The sequence below is a fragment of the Drosophila tropicalis genome, unplaced genomic scaffold (assembly GCF_018151085.1).
Source record: "Drosophila tropicalis isolate 14030-0801.00 unplaced genomic scaffold, ASM1815108v1 contig_845, whole genome shotgun sequence".
NCBI lineage: Eukaryota > Metazoa > Arthropoda > Insecta > Diptera > Drosophilidae > Drosophila > Drosophila tropicalis.
The window spans coordinates 7,661,332-7,680,358 of NW_027173338.1; the positions used below are offsets into that span (position 1 = coordinate 7,661,332).

The following is a 19,027-nucleotide window of genomic DNA, read 5'->3' on the forward strand; positions in this document are numbered from 1 at the left end:
ACAAATTTTATCTTCACTTTTCCATTCCATAGTTGTTCATTTTGTACAATAGTCGAATGTTGTTGCATTCACTTTCATTTTAATAAATCAATTTGAATATCCAATTAATATTTATTTGTGCTATATATATTTTCGTTCACATACAAAGTCCATAGATTTTAGGCTCTTTCTTAGGAATACATATAAATGTTAGCTTAAAATGAAATTAACCAACAAAAACTCGTTTCGAGTACACAATTTACATATACATATAGAAGAAAACTAAAAAATATATATAAAATGGAAAATATTTAATCACAATAATTAGTTTTAGTTGCAACAAGATTAGTAACAGGTAAGTAACAGCAAAGTTATTTAAAACAATTTGTTTTCTATATATCCAAACATTTTGTTTTCATTGAGGTCGCTCGGCGAATATATTTTCAAGTTAATAACTAGATCTAGGTACAAGAGTGATAAGAAAGAAATAAAATGTAGAAGATTGTATAACCGTTGAAAAAATTGGGTAACACGACCACTAATTAACATTGTTAACAGCCCTAAAAATCTCTGAGTGAGTTTACTATACGTACATATATATAGAGTTATATATATAAAGGGTGTATACATATATATGTATATAGGTAGAAAATTTTATATTCTGTTGAGCAATAAATGGATTGTTCTTGTTTATGGAATTCGAAGATTAACAATTTGAATATTGGGCCTATATAACCCTACTGTAAATGAGACATTTTTTTAGAGTGCTATATTGCTTTCGCCAATACTAAAATGTTACATCTATGTTTAGTGCATAGTTAGGAATGGTATTTTTTTTTTTTTTTTTTTTTTGATTGTTTTTGTTTTGTTATATACTCAAGTACTAAGCCGTCAGGTTTTCTATTTACTGAAACGGCAAAAGGCTATTTGCCGCGGTATTAAGCAATCCCAAACGTTGCTTTTGTTTTCTTTGCTCGGTCATGTGATCCTTGAGCTCATGAAGTTGGGTCGATAGATTTTTAATAAGCAATTGCGTCTCCAATAATTGAACTTGCATGCTACGCAGCTCAATTTGTTCGCCATCTGCATCCACAGCAGCCAAGGACATGGCACGCAAACGTGGAAACCATTCTAAAATGCCAGCTTTAACCATGGCATAAACATAACTTTCAGGACCCGTGAATTCGGTGGGATCCTTGACTTTTACCAGGACAATAAAGTACAAATAGTGCCACATGTTGTGTTCACTCTTAATGTGCTCCTCAAAACTTACGGTCTTATTGTCAAAGGCCGAACGATTTAGGGAGCAAATAAAGCAGGTTGTCTTCAGAATGGCCTCTTTCTGCTGTTTTTCCGATCTCAAATCCGCAAAAGTGTCAATAATGACACCGAAAATCAAGTTCAACACAATAATAATGACAATGAAGAAGAAAAGCAAATCGTAGATTACACGAGCCACAAACAAACCCTCCTGCAAAGGTGAAGTAATAGATAAAGAATCAGATTTTCAAAAAGAAACACTTTTCTAAATACCTTGCTTGAGGGTGCTCTGAGTATGTCACCAATTCCACCACCATTGCGTAGGCCCTGATTCAATGTGGTTACGATGCACATGACCAAAGAATCACAGGCACGTTCTTTTACTTCATTGCCATTCTCAGTGGACAACTGTTTGGTTTTAGCTCCACATATGCTGCCCAATTTATCGGGTGCAGCACAGGATTCATCAGTTGATAGAACAGAAATAGTTTGCTCTTGCTCTTCAAAATCAACAGGAACCAGGAAATCATCTTTGAAGAACATGTAACCAATAATGGAGAACAAGTAGACCAATATCAGGGCCAAGACAGCAGTTAAAACAATCGATCGTCCATTACGGGTCACTGAACGTATGACATTCACCAGAGTCTCCTCACGATAAACCACATCAAAGAGCTGTGAGAGTTATACAAATTGAATTATCAAATTTCGAAGCAATTGTAAATGTGTCTTACCAACAGGGAATAGAAAAATGGATGCAAAATCAAGCCACAAAAGCAAAATGCGATATAAATGCAATGATACAACAACTGAAAGTCCGTAACGATTTTAATCAATTGCTTCTCCAGTGTACCCTTATTGCCCATTATGCTCACAATGTGGACACTTTTCAGAGTGACCTAAGAGGAAACAAGCAGGGTGAAGAAATGTTATTCATTTACTTTTTGTTTTTGTTAAATGATTTAATATAAGTATATATGGCAATCCACCACCAACCGTGACTATGCCCAGCAAACAAAGCGTTGACTCTGGTCCTAGCAGGAAAATAAAACGCAAGATCATCGAACCAATTAAAGTTCTTATGCCAGATTCACGGGGCAGCGTTATAACAATAATCAGCGAGAAAATCATAATGGCCCAAAATAGAAGCGAAATGTGCGCACTAAGCTCTGAAATAAATGAAATGTACAGTGTGATTAAGATTAAGTGCATTTAAAAAGCACTATATTAAGTGCATTGGTGTAGTCCTTTAAATGACACAAAAAGGCAATTCATTTGTTTGTTCCAAATGTTCAAGCAACGCTGTGCAATGGATTTCATCCAGAAGCGAAATAGTTCGCTTATTTGTTAAAATATTGAACAATTCTTGAAAAATGTACTTATTTTTGTGGTTTTTCTGACTTACCAGGAACTGTATTATCAAAGGGGTAAAAGAACGCAACTATCATATTAATGACCACAACGCAATTGAATAAGATGTTGCTCCATAGTGACATGTAACTACTAATCCAGAATAAGAGAGATTGGCCTGCAATACAGAATTTATATAAAGGATTAAAAAGGTTTCCAAACCATGGGCTCTATTTTTCTCTTACTTCGTAGTTTCTTTTGCCATTTCATCTCGTTGAACATTTCCTCAGCTTTGTCAAAGAAATCGGCTACTTTTGAGCCCTGATCATCACGCTCGGCAGTATTGAGAATTTTGATTTTCGTATCAGTAGTTAAGTACTCGCATATTTCGGGTATGGGGAAAACAATTTGCTCCAATGTGCGATCATTGCGAACAATCTAAGAAAATTATATTGTTTGAAGAGTTTAATTTGTTTGAGTTTCATTGTATCTTACTTCAATTTGTGCCGTGTGCGTGGCATAGTACATTAGAGCCTGACTCGTTTTGGCATCAAAGCTAGAGGATTGTGGATCTTCGGAGGCCTTAAGCAGACTGGCCAATTCCTTGTTATGCTGGGCCAGTTGATGGCAGAGTATATAGATATTGTGGCCCACTTCTCGTGGACTAACAGTGGCATCGTCATCATCGTCATCCACAACACCCGAAGTGGAATCTGCTTGGTCGTCTGCGTCGTCTTGCTCGTCAATGAGTTCCTCCTGATGATAGGCCTTGCATGCCACCTCCACCAATTGTTTCGGATTCATATTGTAGAGAATTCGTTCGGCATTTTCACTATCTCCACGACTTTCCATAATAGCCAATAGCAACTTTGAGGCATTATTTTTAAGTTCCAACACCAGATCCATGCGATTCTCGCCCAAGGGATTGATATTATTTAGAATGAGAGCTGTGATAATGTCCAGACCGTTGGACTCATGGGTTGCAATGCAATTTTGATTCTCATGACATGGACCCTGACAATATTCGGTGAGTGTTTCGAGTGTTTGGTTTATGAGGGCCACATTGTGCTCATTGATGTACAGACCGAGTAGTCCCAGTCCTCCCGTTGTGGAACCGCAAATGCAATCGAGGAACATTAGAGTTTCGGAAACCAAATTGTTGTTTGTTTTGTTGTTCTGATTACGCAACAAGTTTTGCAAATCAGGATTGTGATTCTCGCAGAGTAGTTGTAGGAAACGTAGAATTGGCTGCATCACCAGGACCTTATTGGACAATTGATTGCGCCGCTGCTCTTTGCCATCTTTGTGCTTTTCGAGTTTTTCCGCCAGAATATCCTCTAGAGGACTATTCACACTAATCATTTGAGAGTTTTCCTCACCAGAGTGTATGATCCTGGCATTGCCATATGCTCTGGCTGTGGCCAAGCCGGCATTGTGCAACTCCCGCTTAAGCTCCTCCGTAATGACTACGCCATTTCGTTTGAGTCCATGCTTGCGAGAGATCTTGTCCAATAGCTCCAGATTGGCATCTTGTTTGTGTTCATGTGCTTTAGCGGCTATATCGGTGGTATTAACCGTCACTGTCGATTTAATCTCTTGCTGGGCATCCTTCATCTTGTCGAAGAAAACTTTGAAGAATGCCTGATTGAGGTCGTCGCTAAGGAATTTCTGGAACATGCCCTTTTGTATGATTGGATTGCCACCCTCTAACAAGGCTATACCCAATTCCACGGCTTCAACAAAGATATTCGGTGAGTGCACCGACTTGATAACCAATTCGACAACCAAATCTGAGGCTCCCTCGCGATCCAAGTGATTTTGCATTTCGTGAAGAGTTTTGCCAGCTCTTTGCAAGTATTTTGCACCCGGTCCATGGGTTACCAAATGCAGCTGTTTGGCTGGATCAGTGGGGGGAGAGGGTGGTGCTTCTATTTCCTCCTCCACTTTGAATGAACTTTTGTTTTGAAAATAACGTTTCAACAAAGTCTGGCGCAATGCATCGCCCTTCTCGCCATAGTTCACATCGATGGCCATCATTTCGCGTAGAGTACGTAATACTTTGACGCACATACGCTCCTCCTTCTCCTCCAGCAACTTCTCGGTATGCTTGATGAGCTTCCGTATAAACCCGCCGCTCTCGCATCGCTTGCGTGCTTCTGTGCCGGCCGGGAATAGCAACTCCGAGCGATAGAGAATGTCGACGAGTAGCGAGAGCTCGGCCTCGACCACCGGCTTCAGCTGATCTTCCAGCAATGAGACAATATCCTGCAGCCCTTCAATAATTGAGCGATCCCATCGCATTAAACTGGCCGATTGTTGCGTCTCATATTTGGGCTGTTTGGAGGCCAGTAACCATTTTGTCGTCTGGCGTGTTAACATCGCCGTTTTGTTCGACATGGTGGCCACCTGCTGCTCCAGCTCCAGTGGCAAGGTAATGCTGCGCATTTTCGCCGACTCGGAAAGAGTGCGTATGCACATTTCGACATTGAATCGATCGGCTAGCGACAGCCACTTGCACTGAGTGAGGCGGTAAGCGGCCTGCAACAACTGCACGAAGATCAACTGACGCGACTGCACGATGGCACTCTGATCTGAGAAGGGGCTGGAGAAGAAGCTGCTCAATAGATTCATCAGTCCATTTAGAACGTAACTCAAAAGGTTCTTATTCGAGTTTGCTATCGAGGGATGTGAAATCAATTGATGTATATCCACAAGAAAACTTTTTTCAAACAGATTCCACATGTGACCAGATGCATAGATCTCCTTCATCTCAACTTCCGTATCGATGTAGCAATGATTAAGAAAATCAACATACGCCTCCTTCACCTCGGGCATGCAGAGGGGATGGCAAATGATTGTCACAATGTCATCCAACGAGAGTAAATTATTACACTTGATTTCCGTATAGACATTCTTGCCCATGGTGCAACAGGCGAGTAGCTTCACCAACTCCACATGATACTTTAATGGACTGTCATCGCTAAGAGGTTGCCGGGATAAATGATGCTGTTGCATCATCTGTACAAAATGATTGAACGAGGTCTTGTCATTGTAAAAGACAAGCACATCCTCGCCGGAATTAATCAACTCCTGCATTACCATGTCCTGGCACTTGCGTATAAATTGATTCTCCGCCTTAACAATTGTCTGTAAGAACTGTAAATATGCCACATGCCGGCCATGGATCTCAATACAGTGGACAAAATGTTGAACCACTTTATCAGTCACTTCATTGCACAAAGCCAAATTATCCTTGAAGATGGCACAAACAGTTTTCGCTTCAAGTATCTAGAAAAAACGATATGCAAATTATTTAGGTGATGATGGATAGTTATAAATAAGGAATTCGTATTTCAAATAGAATTCGTAATTCAAAGAAAATACTTACACCCGGATTGAGAAACAAGTCTAGATGATTATGGAGCAGCACTTGATTCTGTTGATTGCCCAGACAAAAGTTCTGTAGGAATTCATGAGCCAAACACATTAGTTCCTTCATTAGGACATCATCTTTCTCATCATAAGGATTCTGGAGCAGATCAAGAACGACTGTGTGAACGCCGACATTACGTAGCAGACGTTGCTCATGTTTTCGTGGCTTAACTACGGGGCCTGGAAAAGGAATATACAAAGTTAACAAATGGTTTTTTGTTAAATACTACAGAATATAAACCTACCAACAGTCACACAATACTGATTCATTCGTATCAGAATGTCCTTGACCTTTTTATATTCATTGCGTTGATCAGGCGATAGGGCAGCATTGTATTCCAGATTGGCGGCATCACCAGAAACATCTCCACCACCGCTACCACCACCACTACTACTGCCACCCAATTCATCAGTCGCCTTGGCTTTGTAAACCCACAGTTCGGATTTCTCAACACTTTGTCGCAATATATCCAGATCGGATTTGATTTGCTTATATGTTTCAACATCGCTATCCGAGACGAGTAATTGGACCTGAAATAATGTTTGACATATTCAATTAATATTTTGGAAAATGCAGCGTAACAGTTGCCAAGCAGTAGACCAAAAATTTTGGACAATACAAAACTAAAATAGGTAATAGACATTCAAAATTAGTTTGGATTACTGAAAAATACTTTGAAAATAAATGCATTTAGCCATTTTTAGTCGACTGTTGGACAACTGCTAGATGGTTAAACCAAAATAAAGGTACATACTAAATCAAAACATCTTTCATTACTGTATGCAGAATACGTCCACTTTGGTTATTTGTTGTGTATTAGTGTTATTAGTGTAGTTGTGTGTGTGTGTATATTGTACAGATGTGGATACATTGTATATATGCGAATATATATTATACATATATGGACAGATATTAGTAAAAGTCGAATCTCAATAGCGAGAATATAGAGATTGGAGTTAGAGCATGCAAACACAAAAGAAAATGTGAAGATTAGATAATTAGTAACATGGAAAGCTTAACTGCGGTTAACCGCAATTCGGTTTTGCCAGATTGAAGCAATTACAAAGGGGCTCAATCAAGCAGAAATTCAATTATCAGACGCATTCGAAAGGGTGGTTTATAAATTAAGTATGTTTTGCATTTTTGCCCCTTAATGTAACCGCAACAATCCGACTGTGTGAGTTAATTAAGATTACTGTAAGCATATTTTCTCATCTTGGGTTGTCATCTTAGACTTCTTGGCTTACCTGGCGAAATGCTTGGAGAACTTCTTGTCGTTGGCTAAAATGTCGAAATAGCAGATGCAATGCACCCGACACCAACGGAGCATAGTCATGCATAATCAAATGAAGGAGGACACGCAAAAATGTACGTCCACCTTGCCCATCCAGATCTAAATTGGCAGCATCGCTACGTTCACAATCAAATATGCCCTCAGCCTTAATGCCTATCGATTCCAGATCAATATTCTTTTGTCGAGGATTAGCCGTTGCGGCATCGGCAGGTTCTGCTGCGTTGCCCAACAATGGTTCACTTTCCGTGTTATTCGAGAGCTTTGGCTCATCTTTGGTTACGACTGGGACACCCAACACAATCTCATCTTGTGGCACTACCTCTGATTCATCGAACTCACGCTTAAATATGGAGAGTAGACAACTGATTCTATAGTCCAAGCGTACATCCAAAATGAATTGTAAAATTTCAATAATCTTTAATTTGGTATCCATGACAAGGGGATATTCCTTCATTAGCTGCGAGACAGATTTACGTTGTTGCAATGCTATTGCAGGAGCCGCAATAGCTTGGCCCATTGAACCCAAGGCCAAGGATGTCATGACTGTATTCATATCACCGATTGATCGTAGGACACCGCCTTCAGCTGGCAAATGAGAAATAAATTTCAAATGTTAACTATATGCATAATTAATTCACTCAATGACTGTTTACCCTGTGTATTCGTTTCCTCTTCGTTAGCTTGGAAGAGCAATAAGGTTTTAAACTAATGAGGAATGTTCTATTTCTATTTTTTTGCCATACTCACAATCAATATCCGTATTTACGTAGCTGCCTCCACTGTTGCCAGCATTAGTCTCTGACACACAGTCCAATATAGAGAGCAAAGTTTTCGTTAATCTTAATAGATCACTAAAGCTATAGAATCCAAAGTATATCAAATCTCGGGCCAATTTAACAACCTGGAATGGAAATTATGTAAAATTTGTTTGCATTGTAAACTTTTATGTTACTTTAACAAACCTCAAAAGTTAATTTGTTCTGCTCTTGATCGGTGAATAGCCAAACCTTGGTGGCCACATTGCACAAATAGTTTTCCACAAAGGCAATGGTTGTATTAAATTTGGCACGACAGGCCTGTTTATTTTGATCGGGCTGTTGATTTTTACCATCGTAGCTGAAATTTAATAAAAGTAAATTATCTATTCTATAATCATAGTGATAAGAATCGGTTTTCTTACTCAAGTATAGACATTTTGGAGGGTATTTCACTCCAGAGACGTGCATATTTTACTGGTGTTACCGGCTCTTGAGGATCACGATCCACATGCAGATGCAACATGAGACGGCAAAACGAAGCCCTCAATTCATATGGCATAGTCTCATCCGACATGCATCTGAAAACATAACATAATGATTAGAGATAAGCGTAGGGAATGTATACAAAATTCTCACTTCAATATTAAATCAATATCCAAATGGGGTGAGAGTATATTGAGAGCCAAATATTGTCGATTCAAGCACATATTTGAGAATAAGTTTAATTGATGTCGATAATAGTTCAATATAGCTGCTTCCTGTTCACCACCGTCGGCCACACAATTAGCCAGATCTGCCATAGAACGAGAAGACTAAAAATAGAAATAGATAAACATTTCTTTTAGATATGATTTCACACAAAATTCGTATTTGTTCGATTTGTTGTAATTTCAATTCATTATGCTATGCTCTTCTCTCTCTTTTTCTAAGGGGTTTTTATGGACTTACTGGTTGTCCTTTCCATTGCAAATGTATTTCATATTTCTCATTTGAAGCCATTAGGCTGCTATCTTCATCATCATTTAGACTGACACTATCCCAGTTGGTGTTTGTTGTCGATGTGGATTGAACATCTTCGGAACGATCTTCATCACCATCGCCAGCCACCTCGGTGAGGGTGGCCAGGCATAGATCCTCTGTGGCGCCCTTGTAACAACTTACTATGGCTGAACCACCTTTTAGCGCCTTTACTTGGGTATCGATCAAAATATCGGCGTTCTTATCACTTAACACACTCTTGCAAATTAATTCCTGTGTAACGGCTATAGCTTTGCGATTGGATACACACAAGTCGGAGAGATAGTCCAGGAAACGCGAGTCCCAATTGTCCATATTCTTACGCACAAGTCCCACAAAAGTTTCAATTTCAGCCGCAGTGATGTGCTTCTCTAGCAGTTTTCGATTGTTGTGAAGCAAAGCGGTAATCGTATCCTCAGCCAGGATATCGTAACCAATTTGTTTTTGCATTAGGCCAAAATGCTTGGCTATATACTCTTGATTCTTGCGATAATCCTGCTGTGAGAGTCTCAAAATGCGGTAGCATAAACGAAAAATGTTCTTGTATGGACTATTTTTGGGATCGTTAAGCTCATCGAGACGCAGGAATGGTCCATCGCCGGCGGTGTGCTCTTGAAAGGGTCCCTGCAGAATCTTGAATAGTTGCTTGAGAATGTATTGCTCTCGCAACAGCTTTTGTCGGTCACGAATTGGATTTTTAATCGTAAACTCGAGGGCTTTTGTTTTATTCTGCTCATTCTCCATGCCAGCCATGAAGTAGACAATATCTTGTAGTAGAGATATTAGAGAACGACGTTCATTAATCGAAATCGAACCATTGTCCAGCTTAGTGGTCACTATGGCTAGCAACTTGCAGGCATCATTGGCGAAATCTAAATCTCGCACCTCAACCGGAGAAACAGGAATCAAAGCGAAAGCTTCTTTATCCTCCTTGATGGGTGAACAGCAGACCTTCGACATGACCGGTTTATCGTCATCGGCGTCAATTGGTATCGATGTGGCATGTACCCAAGTGTTGGAGCAAATATGCTGCAATCGCACATAACTGGACTGAGGAACCAAACTGTCTGCTCTGGCCATGGTGGTGGCATCCAAAACAAACACCGAAGCAATGTCAGCGGAATATGGCACCGAGACAAGACGATATTGTTTCCCCTTCGATTTGTCTAAAAAAAGATTTGTTTAAAAACGTTTCATAAAGTTCATTGCTGCGAACTATTTACCGTTCAGGGCATAGTTGAGACTCGAATCTTTGCTGCACTCCGCCAACAATGGTTCTTGAGCCGAAGATGATAAGGCGGCTCCTGCTGCAACTATATCCAACTCTGCCTCGGCAGCCAGGTAATGTCCAGTGGCTAAATGCTTAAAGCGATACAAAGAATTCCAATCCCCAGCTCCACCGCGACACGAATCATGCTGCACCACCTCAATCTCCCAAAGAGCTTTGCTACTGGTGGCCGCTGTGGCACTTGTGCGTCCTGTGGTTCTTAGAAAAACATGATATTGCTTCTTGTATTCATCCATGGTGAGGAATTTCTCTTGCTCGGCGTGAAAGAGACGCACCACATCACCTCCTTTAAGTATATGCTCCTGGTTCTCTTTATGCTCCATGAACAAAGAGATTTTCCACGATGTCGACGAATTCAGGACATTCACCTCCTTGCAGCCAGGGTTATCGAGTAACTCATAATTGGCAGCTACATGCAAATTCTGTTGATCCGCATTCACGGGACTGAGAATGACTTTATCGCCCACAACCACATAATCACCAATTGAACGTAGTTTGTAAAAAGGTTTAATGTAAAACCAAGAGCCTTCATTGCCATTTGCATCCAAATACACACGCATAGCATTTTTTTCCAGCAGCGAGGGCAAACGCTTATTGACAGTTAAATATTTATTGGACTTTAGATGGAGCAACTGCACAATAGCTCGGCTATATTGTATGGATGTGCCCAAAAGCTTTTTGTGCTCCGTTTCATTTTGTTTCTTTTCGATTTCGGCGGCATGCTAGAAAAATATAAAAAACATAAAATTAGTTAAATTTCTTTAATGATATTCGTTTAGCCATCTCTTACATGTAAACGCTTGAGTAAATTTGGATCTGTATTGGAGCTGGCCGATTGTTTGGCGGCCTTCCAGAACTGTTTCTGGGCGGAGTAACGATTCATAGGACATATTTTTATAAGACAATCTAAAAAATCACAAGACCAAAGTGAGTTTGGAGACGGAGCAAAGTTTGAGTTTGTACGTATTACCTCTGAACTTCTTTGGGGGACATGTCAAATCACCAGCTTCGGGACACACCACAGTACGATCATCTACTAGGCTATATAGGTGTATATAACAAGTATCACATTACAACAACATGATGTGGCAACAGCTTTAAATAAACACTTACCCCAAAGTGCTTAAAAAACCACAAACGCTTCCCTCAGCATAAAGAGACACAATGTCTCCCAAGTGCAGGAAACTCGCTGAGCCGATTAGATTGTCGCCCATGATGATGGTGAATCTGGAATGCTCGGTTTATATTTTTCAATTAAATTTTCACTTTAGCTCATTATTATTATGTTGTTTTTCTTTCTCCTCGTTCTGGGTTTTTTCCCATTATTCTTGAATTTTTTTCTTTTTTCACCCGCTATTTTGGGATTAGTCCAGCTTTTTCTGGTATTTTATTTAAACTGCGACGTAACCTGCTTACGTTGCTGTTAAACCTTACGTTGCTGTTACATGTCAATTGGCTGATAACAGTAACATAATCAATTTCCGGTCATTCAAATTCAGGAAACGAGTTGTATTTATACCAAATGATTGGCGTTTTCCAGCTACATATATAAAGGCTCAAACAAACGCAATTTTTTTCTATTCTCAATAAAAAAAAATAAATATGAAAACATTTTCCGCAAATTAAATTAAACCTTTCTACAGCTCTTAACTATTAAATAACTTGTAAATATTAATTCACAAAGAAGATTGATCATGAAAACCTAGTAGATATTTGGCTTTTAATCAAAAAAAAATGGTATCTGATCATTTTAATAATAAAAAGTAAACAGCAAGAAAACAAAATAATTTTAAAATTAATTTAGTTAATTTTACATAGAAATAGGTTCAGGCATTCAAGGACAGCCATAAAGAAACACACCATGCTCTCTGGGAGAGCCCATCAAGTGCTGCGCAGGCTAAAACATCTGCGTGACCGCTCCACAGTCATCACATCACTGCGTCGCACCTTGGTTAATTACCAACGCAGATCAGGGAGTTTTATAACTTCGTCCAGGATTGTTCAAGCTTTGATGAGGAAAACTCTGTGCACTGCTCAGATAAAAAGTAGCAAGGAGGAGACATCTGCCATAGTAGCAACACCTTTACTATCCAAGCTATTCCCACAAACTGCTCTCGATTTAGATCATGCGACTGAAGAGGAGCGGCGGAAACACGACGAGGAAGAGGCCAGAGAGAACGAACGCGCCTGGAAACGCATGAAGCTAGGCTTTGTCCTATTTGGTAGCTGCAGCTTGGCTGTGATTTTGTGGGGAATTTATGTATTTGGTGGTCCGCAATTGGATGACAATGGTCAGATTATCGAGGACGAGTTTAGTGGCAATCCACTCGTGCAACAATATGTGCAACGACTGTGGAAGTGTTTGGAGTATTATCGAAAAATTCTTCAGGAACCATCACGATCTCATTTGTTGCCAGATCCGGTGCAGTATCCTTATATTCAGCCAAAATACACCTTGGTACTAGAAGTTAAGGATGTTCTCATTCATCCCGATTGGACATATCAGACTGGTTGGCGCTTTAAGAAACGCCCCAATGTGGATGTGTTTCTGGCAGAGTGTTCCAAAGATTTTGAAATTGTTGTCTTCACTGCAGAACAGGGAATGACCATGTTTCCCGTAATAGATAAGCTCGATCCGAAAGGTTATATTATGTATCGCTTGGTAAGGGATGCGACCCATTTTGTAGATGGCCATCATGTTAAGAATTTGGACAATTTAAATCGTGACTTAAAGCGGGTTATAGTCATTGACTGGGATCCGAATGCTACCAAAATGCATCCGGATAATACATTCGGCCTTCCTCGCTGGCATGGAAACGATAATGATGTCCAGCTTCTGGACTTGATGGCCTTTCTAAAGACAATTGTCCTCACTGATGTTGATGATGTGCGTGAAGTTTTATACTATTATCGCCAGTTTGAAGATCCAATCAGTCAGTTTCGCGAGAATCAACGAAAATTGGCCGAACAACTGTTGGAAGCAGAACGTCTTGAACAATCGAAGAGTAAGCCCCTGGTCCAAAAGTGGTCACGCAGCATAGCCTCTAGACACTAAATGAAATTGACGCAAATCCGTGTAATAATTCTTTCGAATGGATTCATTTCCTTGACCATAATTTTTTCGTCTATCACAAGAAGTACAAAATTATACTCCAGCGTATTGAGTTTTTGCTATTTTGGAAAAGTTATCTGTGTACACAAGAAATTGAATCTATAATAAATTGATTCTACAGTTATAATTTTATATTAACTATGTATATATAGATATAATTAGGAATCAAACACGTTGTACAATTTCGGGAGCTGGTGCTCTTGTTTCCATTGTCACAGTTACTTCAGGTTTCACACAACGTCCATGAAGCCATCTTCTAAATATGTAAATCCAGAAAACCAATATACAGAAACAACTGACCAAAACAATGCAGACGCAAATTGTGCCAATGGCCAGTCCAGGATCACTCCAATCCAATATAAAGTAGATACTGAGGAAGGAAAACTCATGAATCTTTAGTACTTTAAATGTTTCCCATATATGTATTTCTTACGGTTGCTTCACTCCAGCCAGATAATAGATCAGTGAGAAGAGTCCATATGTCAGACCCACAATAAAGGGATAGATAAAGTGCATCAGTCGCGTTGGGAAAGCAACAATAAAGCAATCTAAAAGCATGAATGCGGTGTTTGTGGCATGTGCCCAGATATTATAGATATCATCAGCCATTCCGGGCATACCTGAACAAAAAAGGAAATAAATATATGAATTGGTTTGCAGACTACACTTCAGTGTTACTCACTTGGGTAGAGGGCAGACCAGAATACTAAAGTGATCAAAAAAGCCAGTACTGTAGTCGTGTAATGAGATATCCAATATATTTTCAGTGACCAACTGCCAGGAGCTGAAATTCATCACAAACACATACATAGTTTGAGTCTTAGGAAATAAATATTATAAATATCAATTGAAGGTAAAAACATTACAATCGTAGATTATAAGCAGTGGCGGCAAAAGTTTTTGAGACTTAGTGAATTCTGAATTTCATCCCGAGCTTGTGGATATATCTAATAGTTTGAAAATTGATAATACACTCAGAAACCCTTACAAAAATAGTTTTTTAGTTTAATTTTAAAACTCACCAAAATATGAGGGCTTTATAAAGTAAATCGTAGCCACTATGGCTCCATAGGCACAGGCGTAGAAGCATAGGGTAAAACCCCAATCTGTGAGAAAGACAAACCATCGACCGTTATCAAATGAGTTTGATAAGCTCATTATCACGCCAGTTCCAAAAAATGCTGCCAAAAACCAACGATACAGCAGCCAGATGAGTGAACGATCTCCACGTTGCCATTGCGAACGGCAAAATACGCCTGGTTCATCGTGATGCAGTGAGAATTTGGATCGTTGGAACTCCTCCTTAAAGGGTTGGCAACATGACTCCTCATTGGGATCCCGCATATTGTTGGCTGGATGAACTTTGCGTCTATTTCGCCGAAATAACGCTGCTATAACGCACCAGAGCAGCTGCTGCGTACGATGGTAGAACGTAAACTGCCGCAACCGGTGAATGCTCCGGCCCAAAAGGTCTGACAGTTGGCCATTATTTCCGCAAATTGCTTTAGCTTTTTGTATAGCAGTCAATGGGTTTGGAAATTTGTAGTTATCTTGCCAATCCTTATCATATGATATAACTGAAAAACCGTTTACGGCCAATTTAAGTTGTGCACGATTCTGCAGATAACGTGACGTGAACAATATGGACACGGGTCATCAACTAATTTATTTGACCAAAAGTTTAGCCGACTGTTTGATATACATGTTTAGACCAAGTGCACGCATCGATTGGCCCAGAGTTTTAAATATTTAAAAAACTACTATTTCCCCCTCTTCCCTTCTATTTCCCTTACTCTATTTTCCATTTTGGGAAATTTCGCACATGATTCATGACAGCAGTAAACATGTTGTTCAAGTACCCACGGGGCGCGACCAGTCATAATTGGTCGCTGTTAGTGCTGTTATTTCTTTATTGTTATAGATTACACAGGTTTCCCGAATTGCCAGACATGATAAGGAAAACAAAAAATTATCAAAAATTATGAATTCGTCCACAACTAAAGCTCATTTCATTCAAACTCAAAAGTTTTGGCTAATTTATCATTGCCATTGATTCATAGTTTGATATTGAATCATGAAGATAGACTTGTATATATCGTGTTTATGATGGAATTTGAACCTAAGGCCTATGGAAAAATCTAAACAGCAATCGGAGTCCATATCGCAAATCGTAAACTAATTTTACATTATATTATTATCGGATTTTAAAGATGTACTAAAATTTGGAAAAGACTTTATACTAAAAATTTTCAGTACTTCTTTTAGAGTCATAATTTCACCAATATAAAAACTGGAGAAGAAATGGCTAAAACCATCCACCTATTACTGAATTTTTGAATCTAAAACAAGTTTGAAAACTTTGTTAAACGGTGTAATTGATAAAGATGTTTAATCAGGTGGGTCATTGAAACTATAATATTATCAATTTCCAAACAATTGGCGAATGTTTTTGTAGTAAACTGAAATAAAATAAAAGGTTCAAACGCTTCCTGTGATTTCATTCCAATAAATTTTTGTTCATATTGATGAATCTGTTTTCACTATACAATTTGATAAGATTTCATCAAGGTGAACATTTAAAGTTCTTGGGTTTTTTTGCGCACTTTAATAATAAAAAACATTATGTTTTATGACAAGTTCATTTAACTGAATGGAAGGAAAAAACCAAATATAATTATAAATAATAGACCAGATTTAAATTATTTGGAATACCTATCTTATTCCTTGGCATTTCGAATATCTAAGCTTCACGAGTTTTATAAATAAAATCTAGGTTTTGGGAACGCAATGAAAACTATCTTCTAGATAACTGAAATCAATAAGCATTTTAGTTGTAAATCTCCTGGCCATAAGTTAACACACTAAATGTGTTCGATGAAGTCGCCATTTCCAGTAATTAGATTGTAATTGAAGAATCACAACAAATAAGAGTTAATGGAACTTTTTCCATTAATTATGGTATAAAGATCAACTTATGATTTTCTATTGAAGCGGCTCCAATTTGGTTTGTGAATCGCTTGTAATCTGAGTAATCATCAATGGAAACATTGGCGATATCTCAATTATGTCAGCACATTTCTTTTTGATAAGGCGATAATAATTATTTGCCCATTCAACGAGAATCTTTATAAACTAATTATTGTTATCATCTATCATTTTGTTTATAAACAAGTTATTCAACACTCAAGCTTAGTAATAAGACATTGGTAATTGAAATAATTCCAAATAAATAAATGCAATTGTTGATTTCAAATTTCATAATATCGTTAATTAAAGTGTTTAAATAGTCCTCAAACAATTTCAAAAACACAATCTCTTTTTGCACGCAAAATTTTGATTAATGTGGAAAAGCTGCAAATCGCATGGAAAAGTCATGCAATTTCATCTCCCACATATATATACATATATAGAAAATTAAATGAACTGACAACTATATATACATTTCCCACAAAGGGCAAACGAGAAAATTTTCCTATCTTTTGTATGAGATTGGGAGGCCTGGTCTTTGGCAAGCCCACAAATTGACTTTCAATTTGACTTGTAAATTAAATTTATGCTCTAATGGAATAATAAAAAATCGGTCTGCTCCCTGTTATCTTTACAACAAATGTTGTTGTTGCTGTTGTTTCTTTTTGTTTGCGCCGACAACACTTTCAATTTTTATTTAGTGCTTTCTTTGTTGTTGTTGCTGTTGTTGTAGGATTTTTATTGATTTCATTTGCTGATTCTGTAATGGCAAGGTCATTGTAAAGGCTAACGAACCTGAACTTGTCTCGTCTCGATAACGATATTTGTCTTATTATGATATATATTGAAAATATGCAAATTTCAAAAAGTAATACACGAAAACGAATTGTCAATTTGTAATCGATGCTATCGGGCCATTTAACCCGATCCAATTTTAATTGCAACAAATATGCCAGCCAAACAACGAAAAGAAATAATTAATTAGGATGGTCATAATATGGAATGTGCATTTTGATCAAATTGACTATGACATCTTTTTTAACCAACAAAGAGACTTCATAAAACAACAAAATTATGTATATACTATTAATATATTGGACTTTCAAAGGGTTCAACTACTTGCAATAAAAGTTTCCTAATGTAAAAAGCTTTCAAATTTTGTCCCATGCCTAATGGAACTTCTATGGCTTGAAATTAGCAATGCTCACAAAGATTTATTATTTTACTGGAAAAATAATATTTTTTAAAAATGATTATAATCTTAAAAGAGCCAAGCAGGGATTTGGTTTCATGAGTAAAGTGAGTGAAACGAGTGGAGGCTAAACAATAATTGGTTGTTTCTTTTTAAAATGTGTCTAATTTTGAGAATAATATATTCAGTAATTTGTTGTTCACTTCTTCAAATGTTCCTAAATAATGAGTAATAATTAAATTGACTAATTTTAATGAAGATTTCATATTCTCGTGATGTAATATTGTTTATCGATTAATAAAAGGACTTAAAAGGTGTGATCGACAAATAAAAATAGAGGGCTGTTTGATTAATTTGTGAAAGCTTTAGATTACTTTCCTCGTCAATTACAAATAACTTATTTAGATTTTTTCTAGATTTGAAAGATTAAAAAAATTTGGGTGTTGTGAGACACTAACATAAAATCCATAAAAATTACTTATGTATTTTTTAAAACAGTAGAGTAAAACAAAATAAGAACTTTTTTGTGAACATCAACATTTAATATTAACATAAATAACCTTAACAATTAATAACAAATTTATGAAAATTATGTAAATTTTTCATTAAACGCCAAAAAAGTATGCAATATCTTTGTAGAATATTGATTTAAACTACATACTATATATGTACAAATACATCTATTAGATATAGTAGCTCTATTGACGAGAATTAGTTTTTGTATAAATAGTTAGAATCTCTGTACCAATTGGTATAATATCAATAAAATATAATGAACAATGAGGACAATAAGACTATAAAGTCTTATGTATAGTTTTAATCATACATAGTTCTTGTGAATATTTCTCTTGTGAATATTTCTCTTGATTATTTCTTATTTGGTTTTTTAAAATTTTTTGCTCTTTACTAATAACCGAATAGGTCTCTAGATAAGAGTAAAGGCATTTCACCCATTCGCTTATCGCTTTCACAAATGTAGGTCACTATTTGGAGTATATAGCTATGTGTATATTTTCTTTGGATTGTATGTCGCGTTTTTGGGACACCCGCAAATGTTTGTTTAATTGATCGACCTTTATGGCATCAAGTTCATGATGTTTATTGCTGTCAATATTATTAATATATACATATATATATAGATCTGTATCTGTATCATCCGTTCCCACATTGATGATATTCTGTCGACTGCTGTTATTCGAGACTCTCTTGTTGGCACATGAAATGTTACATATAAAACATTTGTATATACATAGTTTTTATTGGCCATGCTCGGGTCTTTAATTTAATTTACTTGGTTCTAATTCTTTTCACTCTCCCCACTCATTCTCTCCCTTTTGTTCTCTCTTTTACACTATATTTTTTTCAACTTTTTAGTTA

General features: G+C 37.5%; 3 protein-coding genes across 4 annotated transcripts; 1 reads left to right on the forward strand and 2 right to left on the reverse strand.

Annotated features, from left to right (window-relative positions):
- Window positions 1–91: 91 nt before the first annotated feature.
- Window positions 92–11,685, reverse strand: Itpr (Inositol 1,4,5,-trisphosphate receptor). 2 transcript variants are annotated; one of them, XM_068294211.1, is made up of 20 exons: window positions 11,493–11,685; window positions 11,350–11,420; window positions 11,170–11,285; window positions 10,315–11,101; window positions 9,023–10,257; window positions 8,711–8,886; window positions 8,497–8,652; window positions 8,279–8,432; window positions 8,064–8,217; window positions 7,970–7,996; window positions 7,270–7,901; window positions 6,267–6,552; window positions 5,978–6,201; window positions 3,085–5,877; window positions 2,835–3,027; window positions 2,645–2,767; window positions 2,236–2,408; window positions 1,974–2,138; window positions 1,513–1,914; window positions 92–1,450 (listed from the first exon to the last, which is right to left on the reverse strand). In XM_068294211.1, the coding sequence occupies exons 1-20, from the start codon at window positions 11,591–11,593 to the stop codon at window positions 884–886; spliced, it is 8,535 nt and encodes a 2,844-aa protein (XP_068150312.1). In that variant the 5' UTR covers window positions 11,594–11,685; the 3' UTR covers window positions 92–883. The 2 variants fall into 2 exon arrangements, with proteins under 2 accessions (XP_068150312.1, XP_068150313.1); XM_068294212.1 differs by lacking the exon at window positions 7,970–7,996.
- A 445-nt stretch (window positions 11,686–12,130) lies between these two features.
- Window positions 12,131–13,629, forward strand: LOC137580763 (mitochondrial import inner membrane translocase subunit TIM50-C-like). Its single transcript, XM_068294881.1, has one exon. It carries the CDS (start codon window positions 12,241–12,243, stop codon window positions 13,432–13,434), a length of 1,194 nt encoding a protein of 397 aa, XP_068150982.1. The 5' UTR covers window positions 12,131–12,240; the 3' UTR covers window positions 13,435–13,629.
- LOC137580764 (protein rolling stone-like) lies at window positions 13,397–14,945 on the reverse strand. Its single transcript, XM_068294883.1, has 4 exons — window positions 14,514–14,945; window positions 14,174–14,275; window positions 13,925–14,111; window positions 13,397–13,861 (listed from the first exon to the last, which is right to left on the reverse strand). The coding sequence occupies exons 1-4, from the start codon at window positions 14,833–14,835 to the stop codon at window positions 13,657–13,659; spliced, it is 816 nt and encodes a 271-aa protein (XP_068150984.1). The 5' UTR covers window positions 14,836–14,945; the 3' UTR covers window positions 13,397–13,656.
- Window positions 14,946–19,027: the final 4,082 nt, after the last annotated feature.

Excerpts from the sequence above, each read along its gene's own strand:
- Itpr (XM_068294211.1), bottom strand. The coding sequence starts at position 11,593 with ATGGGCGACAATCTAATCGGCTCAGCGAGTTTCCTGCACTTGGGAGAC. Across the intron at positions 7,902-7,969 it reads AGAGGAAACGAATACACAGG|CTGAAGGCGGTGTCCTACGA; the intron begins GTAAACAGTCAT and ends CTCATTTGCCAG. Across the intron at positions 1,915-1,973 it reads CATTTTTCTATTCCCTGTTG|CTCTTTGATGTGGTTTATCG; the intron begins GTAAGACACATT and ends TAACTCTCACAG.
- LOC137580763 (XM_068294881.1), top strand. The coding sequence starts at position 12,241 with ATGCTCTCTGGGAGAGCCCATCAAGTGCTGCGCAGGCTAAAACATCTG.
- LOC137580764 (XM_068294883.1), bottom strand. The coding sequence starts at position 14,835 with ATGCGGGATCCCAATGAGGAGTCATGTTGCCAACCCTTTAAGGAGGAG. Across the intron at positions 14,276-14,513 it reads TATAAAGCCCTCATATTTTG|CTCCTGGCAGTTGGTCACTG; the intron begins GTGAGTTTTAAA and ends GATGAATTTCAG. Across the intron at positions 13,862-13,924 it reads CTGGCTGGAGTGAAGCAACC|TATCTACTTTATATTGGATT; the intron begins GTAAGAAATACA and ends TTCCTTCCTCAG.